Here is a 7970-nt window from a genome sequence, read left to right as displayed (position 1 = left end):
AAAAAAGCGACGTGTTGACGTGTTATGTCGTGTACTGCGTGTTGGTAGCTATTTAAGTTTGAGATGGAGGAAAAATACCGTAAGTCTATTCTCTGGTCAACATTAAAAAATTGGCCGAAAGATCTATCCGATCTCTTGGGTTGGGGCCAAAACACGAAGGGAGGAAAAAGGGGGGGATGCGAAGAGGGGGAATAGCGTGGAATCTGATTCAAAGGGGCACCGCCGATGGATCGAAGCCATCGATGCGGACGCGTCCCGTCGCTTTTCGCATAAGCATTTTCCCAACTTGATCCTCAAGCCCCCGGTCCCCGTCCCCGTCCCCCACTCCAATCCCCATCCCATCACGTCACCCTCTTTCTCTCTCTCTCTCGAGCGAGCGCGCGCAGCTGCGCGCTCCTTGCTGCCCTCTGTCGCGGAACGCACGCAATTTCCCTCTGTTTCCCCTGTCCCCTCCCCTCTTTTGAACGTTTCCGAAAGGAGAAACGAAAAGGCCACATTCCCCCATTCCCCCATATTCCCCACCCCTCATGGCGCACTCCCTTATATACTCGCCTCCTCCTCCATCTCCTCCGCATTCCCCTTAACTCTCTCTCTCCCTTGCTCTCTCTCTTTTGCTCTCGCTCTGCCCCGCCATCTTTTCTGCCGTGACCAATGGAGACGCGGTCGTCCCCGAAACTGAGGAGGCTCCGGTGCTCCGTCCAGAAGTACGATTGGGGCCGCCGCGGGGCGGAATCGCGGGTCGCCAAGCTGTTCGCGCTCAATTCCGGCGCCGAGGCAGACCCCGACAGGCCGTACGCGGAGTTCTGGATGGGGACCCACGGCTCCGGGCCGTCCTTCCTGTTGCCAGCCGGGTGCGGCAATGGGGGCCACAAAGTCTCCCCGGACGTCACTCTGAAGGCCTGGATTTCGAGCAACCCGGATGTTCTTGGTGATAAGGTGGTGGACGAGTGGGGCTGCGATCTCCCCTTCTTGTTCAAGGTAGGATTTTTTGGTCACTCCGGCATTGCCTGGTGAGGGTTGAAAAGATTCAATTTTGGGTCTTTTTTTCCACTTTCTTGTGGGAGTGTCGGCGATTGGGTGTGGTTGGTTCTGTGCTTCTCATAAAAATTCGCGCTTTCAGGCACGTGTGGTGGTGGGTCTTTTTTCTTTTTTCTTTTTCTATCGTCCTCTTTTTTGGCAGAATTTGTGATCCATCGTGGTTGGAGATCCGGAGATTGAACTGCAGTTTATATTGGTCTTCTGGTCTGGTCTTCTTTTTCGTGAAATGCGATTGGATTTTCACTTGCACTTGTCAATCAAAGCGAAGAAAGTTCAGTTTTTTTTATTATTATTAGCCTCCTTTGATATATGGTGTTTCTGGGCGGGCGTTAGGTGCTTTCGATCGCAAAACCATTGTCGATACAGGCTCACCCAGATAAGGAATTGGCGAGGGCTTTGCACAAGGCGCGGCCAGATGTTTACAAGGATGCTAATCACAAGCCCGAGATGGCTTTGGCCTTAACCAAGTTCGAGGCCATCTGTGGATTCATTAGCATGGAGGTAGCGTTATACTAGAGCTTTTGGATTTTTTTTTTCTCCGGTCATTGAGACAAATTCACGTGGTTGAGGTACCGTCACGTCGGGGTTTGCGTCTTTTCAGGATCATTCGCACCATATGATATTTTGCCTTGGGTTGCCTGGAGAATGTAGGTTAGGTGTTTGTTGCATTTACCTTTTTTATGAGAGTTTTCTTGAGTATGCGGCTGAGTACCGTCATTGTATATCCTCCTCCTGAAACTTTCCACCTTCTTGGATAGCTGAACTAGTCGATGTCCGTGGAAGTCTGGGAGAGGCTAAATAAAAACGTGGCCTAGCACTGACTTTGAGTTTTGTTTGAATGGTGCAGTATCGTTTGGGGGAAAATGGATAGTTGGGTTATTGCTCTTGGACAAAAGAATATGAATTATGTTTTTGTAGTGATTTTTCCCTTTTAGGTTTTTTTTTCTTGAAAAGCTTCTGTTGGACATCTCGTCTAATGCCCTTGCTCCCTTCCTACCCCTTCGTTATGCAAGAAAAATAAAAAACGGGACATATCTGTATAAAAGGATAATTTGACAATGCAGAACCTGGTAGATTTAATGAAGTTTGGGTGAAACTTCTCAGAACTTATAGTAGAAAAGTGAATGGTTTAGCTCATATTCTTAGCATGCCTTTGGACCAGTGGAACAGGTAAATGAAAAAGGACAATTGATTGACCTAGTAATGTGTACGAGATTTACATGTTTCTCTTGTTGGAGCAATAAATCCGCTTTGATATCTGTCATGGTATTTTAGAGGGAGATTTTGATTTTCAGTGAGCTACAGCCTGTTGAGCATTGGTCGGATGGAGTTCCTCTCTTATTCACCTGGAGGAACCTGCTATTTTCTGTGCAGGAACTTAAACAAGTGCTGTGTGATGTTCCAGAGATTGCGGAATTAGTTGGCAGTACAGATGTGGAAAAATTCATCAAACTGGGTGAACAAGAAGTGGAGAAAGCCAAGTGTCTTCTGCAATCGATTTTTACCAAACTCATGTCAGCTAGTGCAGATATAGTTGCTTTGGCAGTTTCCCAGATAAAAAGTCGTCTGGAGTTGGAGGGTCAGGTAATGCCAGAAGTTCGATATACTCTGTTCTTCAATTACAATTCTTCAGCTTTTCTGATGAAGTAATCAGTTCGTTGTGAAACAGTAGTTAGATCGATTAGATAGCTTGGAAACCTGGTAAAGAGTGGGAGCACTGAATTCCTTTTTGTCAGTGAAGTGGTTAAATGTCCTTTTCTTTTGAAATATATTCAGTGTGTTTCAGTCAAAAATTCCAAAACTGTGATTCTCACCTTTTGGCTATTGGAGGCTTTCTAAGAATTGAATGTATTGTACTTCCTTTTCTAGTTCTCAAAAATAACATGACCCTGATAATGACTTATACAGAAGCTGGCTTCATGGCAGAAGTTGGAGGCGTGCACATCTTGAGTAGGAGAGTTGCGTGGTCTAGTGCACATTGTCATATGATTATAAATCTTCACTTCACCATGAACTGTTCCTTGCACATGTATGTGTAGTTGGGTATATCTATTCACAGTTGAGTGTCAGAAAGTAATTGCCACCATAATAGTTTGGCACTGGAGCATTGCAACATTCTGACACCCTTTTCAACTAAAGATCTGTGACCAATAATAGTTTGGATATATATATTTTTTTAGTTTTAAAGTACAATCACAAATTCACGGCAAGATGTCCGGCCTCAACTGAATGCTGCAACTCTCTTTTTTCCATTTTCACTCTCCTCTTCTCCTTGTTTTGATAGCTCCTGTTGGTAATAATCGCTGACTGTTATTGATTTTCTTTTCCTTTACATCAGGTGAGACCATTGACAGATAAGGAACAGCTGGTGCTGAGGCTAGAAAAGCAATATCCAGCTGATGTGGGGGTAATTTCAGCATTCTTTCTCAACTATGTGAGGCTTAATCCAGGCGAGGCATTGTATCTGGGGGCAAATGAACCCCATGCATACGTATCTGGTGAGTGTATTGAGTGCATGGCAACATCTGACAATGTTGTGCGAGCTGGCCTCACTCCTAAGACCAAGGATATCCAGACTCTTTGTTCCATGCTCACTTACAAGCAGGTGTCAAGTTCTTTCTTTCCTTTTTGCCAATGAGATACTCTTGCTTACTGTGCTTAATCCATAGGTGTTAAAAGATGATGCATCATCGTTATTATTTTCTCCATTCCTAATTTCAAACAGTTTTGCAAGAAGAACTTTGCTCTTCCCTTGAATCAGAATAAAGGGATCAAATGTTTTTCTTATATCTACAATTAGTAATGCATGGACAATTTATTCTTAGGGATGTTTATAGATTCTGTAATTGGCTTTTTACTGGATTTATTGTTAGTATCTCTTACTGTGAAATGCTTTCATTTTTTTTTTTTTGGTTGGAGCTCTCTTCAGTGAAGAATGTTTCAATTCTACCCATGAGATGCCTTTCTGGTCAAAGGATGATGCATCTTCTACTTGACCAAGGTTAACATGGTAATGAAAACTCTTTCGCAGGGCTTTCCGGACATCCTAAAAGGAGTACCTCTGAAAACGTACATAACGAGATACATTCCCCCGTTTGATGAATTTGAAGTTGACCGCTGTGTACTACCCAAGGGCTCATCAGCCGTCTTTTCTGCAGTTCTGGGTCCTTCCATTTTTCTTGTGACCGACGGCGAGGGAACTATAAATGTGGGGTCCGTGAAGCAAGATGTAGTTGCTGAAGGCTATGTTTTATTTGTACCTGCGAACGTGGAAATTCATGTGACATCTGTGACAGAGCTGCATGTGTATAGAGCAGGAGTTAATGACAGGTTTCTCAAGTCCCGTGAGTTGGAAAACGGCAAGAAGTCTCAGATTTAAATCCAGTGTAGGACAAAAGATTTTGTTATGCCTTCTGTGGTCAGTCTCCGTTGTGTATGTAAATCATTCGTTTTCATTAGTTTCTTGCATGTACATGCATGAAACATGAGATCAAGCGAGTCTTATGGGGAATTATAACATAATTCTTCATAAAGTAGTTGTAGACTCTGATCTCAGGCAAAGATAAGCTCTTGCTGCAACCTCCTGAGGTTAAAATTCTTGAGCAAAATCCAGTAATTCCTATCCCGTACCTTCCATGGTTCCCTTTAGTCAAGGAAGTGTCCTTTGTTTTGAAGTTTGAATCCAGCCGCAATATTTACAAGGATCGATCTATTTCACATTTTTGCGGGGATGAGATATTTGATCCTTTTAAGAATAAATTGAAGAGGAATGAAGGAAGTTCTATATTTTTCTGAAGTTCTGTTGAATTGTGACCGATGATGTATTTGGGTTAGTTAAAACACCTGTTTCTGTCTTGTACGTTGTGTTTGGAGGAGGATGGTAGCATCCGATCTGATGGCATCATTGGCAAGTTCAATTACCTTTTGGTTGTTTCCCATCTTGATTTCAATTATTTTAAAACTCTCATGAAATAGATCAGTTAATTGATCCACTCAAGTAGTTTAGTTTCGATAAACATGAACCGATAGGCGTAGCTCAGTCTTAACAAACACGGTTTGATTATGTCAGATTGATCCATTTGAGTACTTTAGTTTAGAATAACGTGAACCGGTGGTAAATCAAATCGTTCTACAAATCTGATCACAATATAAGGTGCAACTCATGCATCAGTACTTCGATATGATGGAATCATTGACAAATTCAATCGCTTTTTGGTTGTTTCACATCTTGATTCCAATAACTTAAAAAGTCTCATAAATTAGATTAGTTTATCAATCGATTCAACTAATTTAGTTTGGAGAAATGTGAACTGGTAGGCGTAGCTCACAGTTGCAACAAACACAATTTGATTATGTCAGATTGATCAATTCGAGTAGTTTAGTTTAGAGTAACACGAACTGGTGGTGAATCAAATTGTTCTACAAATCCGGTCGCAATATAAGGCGCTACTTAGACATTAACACTCCGATCTAATGGAATCATTGGCAGGTTCATCACTTTTTGGTTGTTTTACATCTTGATTCAAATCACTTTAAAAGTCTCATGAATTAGATCGGTAGATCAATCTATTCAAGTAGTTTAATTTAAATAAATGTGAACTGGTAGGTGTAGCTTATAGTCGCAACAAACACGATTTGATTATGTCAGATTGATCTATTTGAGTAGTTTAGTTTGAAGTAACACGAAGTGGTGGTGAATCAAATCATTCTATAAATCCAATTGCAATATAAGGCATTACTCAAACATCAATTCTTCAATCTAATAGAATCATTGGTGTTCAATCAATTTTTTGTTGTTTCACATATTGATTGAGGCGCAGATACTTGGAGTGCCAAAAATTAGTATAATAGGACACTTAAATGCCAAAAGTTTAGAAAAATATACTTAAGTATCCAAATCGGAGCAAAATGTATTATTTAAATGTCAACGATGAGAAAATCCGACAAAAATACTGACGTGGTGTTTTTTGGGTAAGATAAGTGCAAAACGATATTGTTTTGCATGCTACGAATGGCTAAACAAAGAGCCAAAATGACGTTGTTTTGTCTTGGATTTGAATTTTTATATAAATATTAATTAAATTAAATTTAAAACTATTTAAAAAAAAAAAAGAAGATTGCAAAACTTCGGCTAGGGCTACAAGCCCTTGTTGCCACCTCCCCCACCATTGCGTAGTGGGTAGCGACCTCGACCAATCCTCCCCACTATCATTGGGAAGGGTGTTGGCAACCTTGGCCGACCAGCGGCAAGGGCTTGCAAGCCCTCGCCCAAATCTAGGGCAAGGGTTGCAACCCTCCTCTAGATTCGACGAGGGTCGCTAGCCCTCATGCAGCCGGGACGAGAGCCATCTCTAGCTAGGGCTCTAGCTAGGGCCTAATGACCATGGTCGACCCTCCCCTATCGTCACCGACCTTTCCCGGCAACGGTGGGGAGACGACGGCGAGGGCTTGCACAGACCTCACCCAACCTCTTTTGCAACTTCTCTTCTTCTTCTTCTTCTTTTTAAAAAAAAAAAAAAAAATAAAAAATAAAATTTGATTTAATTAATATTCATATTAGGATTCACATGAGAGGCAAAATGACGTCATTTTGATTATTCTTTACTGACTTAGCTCTCCGGAGAGATATGTAGGTGAGTTATATTATTAAAAATACTGCTACGTAGGATTTCTAACTTCCTTCGTCGAAATTGATACTTAAATATCTCATTTTTCAAAGAAAATAGTAGTTATATATGTATTTTTTGTAATTTTTTGCACTTAAGTGTTTCATTGCACTAAGTTTTGACACTTGCATTGCACTTTTACTCATGTTGATTCCAATCACTTAAAAGTCTCATGAATTAGATGAGTCAATTGATCTATCCAAGTAGGTTAGTTTGGAGAAACATGAACCGGTAGGCATAGCTCATTGTTGCAATAAACATGATTTGATTATGTCAAATTGATCCATTCGAGTAGTTTAGTTTGGAGTAACATGAATTGATGACATGTCAAATCGTTCTACAAATTCGGTTGCAACATAAGGCACTACTCAAACATCAACACTACGATCTAATGGAATCATTGGCAGGTTCTATTACTTTTTGGTTGTTTCACGTCTTGATTCCAATCACTTTAAAAGTCTCATGAATTAGATCAGTCGATTGATCCATTCAAGTAGTTTAGTTTAAAGAAACGTGAACTAGTGGGCATAGCTCATAGTTGTAACAAACGTAGTTTGATCATGTCAGATCAATCCATTTGAGTAGTTTAGTTTGGAGTATCACGAACTGGTGGCGAATCACATCGTTTTACAAATCCGGTCGCAATATGAGGCATTACTCAAATATCAACACTTCGATACGATGGAATTATTGGTAGGTTCAATCACTTTTTGGTTGTTTCACATCTTGATTCCAATCAGTTTAAAAGTCTCATGAATTAAATTAGCCAACCGAACCATTCAAGTTGTTTAGTTCAGAGAAATATGAACCGGTAGGCTAACTCATAGTCGGAGCAAGCATGGTTTGAATATGTCCGTTTGATTACGTTTAATTGATTCATTTGAGTAGTTTAGTTTGGAGTAACAAACTAGTGGCAAATCAAACCGTTCTACATGATATAAGATGCTATTCAGATATCAACACTGGTAATTTTTGGGCGATTCAAAGATTGCACAATACATTCTGTATGAGAAATTGAGGATGGGACATTTTGCATCCGCTGGACTACTTGAACTATCCCCTTTCCTTAAGAATTACGTTCCTCTGTTTTTGGGCTCAGCTGAAAGTGAGATCAACTTAAAATGGAGACACAAAGTTGAAAGGAACACATTTGACACAAGACAACAAAAGATAATTCGAGAAGTCACCTCGTCAAGCTATTACTCGAATACATTCATCGACATTATGATATCATCATTCTTTAGGAGACTAGATTAGTAAGAGAAC

General features: G+C 40.8%; 1 protein-coding gene across 2 annotated transcripts; it reads left to right on the top strand.

The window, feature by feature from the left end:
* The first annotated feature begins 316 nt into the window (after positions 1-316).
* LOC104449434 (mannose-6-phosphate isomerase 1) lies at positions 317-4958 on the top strand. 2 transcript variants are annotated; one of them, XM_010063591.3, is made up of 5 exons: positions 322-978; positions 1372-1539; positions 2413-2622; positions 3377-3643; positions 4070-4958. In XM_010063591.3, the coding sequence occupies exons 1-5, from the start codon at positions 652-654 to the stop codon at positions 4415-4417; spliced, it is 1320 nt and encodes a 439-aa protein (XP_010061893.2). In that variant the 5' UTR covers positions 322-651; the 3' UTR covers positions 4418-4958. The 2 variants fall into 2 exon arrangements, with proteins under 2 accessions (XP_039171879.1, XP_010061893.2); XM_039315945.1 differs by lacking the exon at positions 1372-1539 and having other exon boundaries at positions 317-978.
* Positions 4959-7970: the final 3012 nt, after the last annotated feature.

Source organism: Eucalyptus grandis, chromosome 6 (genome assembly GCF_016545825.1).
Source record: "Eucalyptus grandis isolate ANBG69807.140 chromosome 6, ASM1654582v1, whole genome shotgun sequence".
Taxonomy (NCBI): domain Eukaryota; kingdom Viridiplantae; phylum Streptophyta; class Magnoliopsida; order Myrtales; family Myrtaceae; genus Eucalyptus; species Eucalyptus grandis.
This window is presented reverse-complemented; position numbering and strand designations above follow the sequence as displayed.

Bases quoted from the DNA above. Each gene is read 5' to 3' on its own strand.
- LOC104449434 (XM_010063591.3), top strand. From the start codon at position 652: ATGGAGACGCGGTCGTCCCCGAAACTGAGGAGGCTCCGGTGCTCCGTC. The intron at 979-1,371 runs GTAGGATTTTTT...GGCGGGCGTTAG, and splicing joins ATCTCCCCTTCTTGTTCAAG to GTGCTTTCGATCGCAAAACC. The intron at 3,644-4,069 runs GTGTCAAGTTCT...ACTCTTTCGCAG, and splicing joins CCATGCTCACTTACAAGCAG to GGCTTTCCGGACATCCTAAA.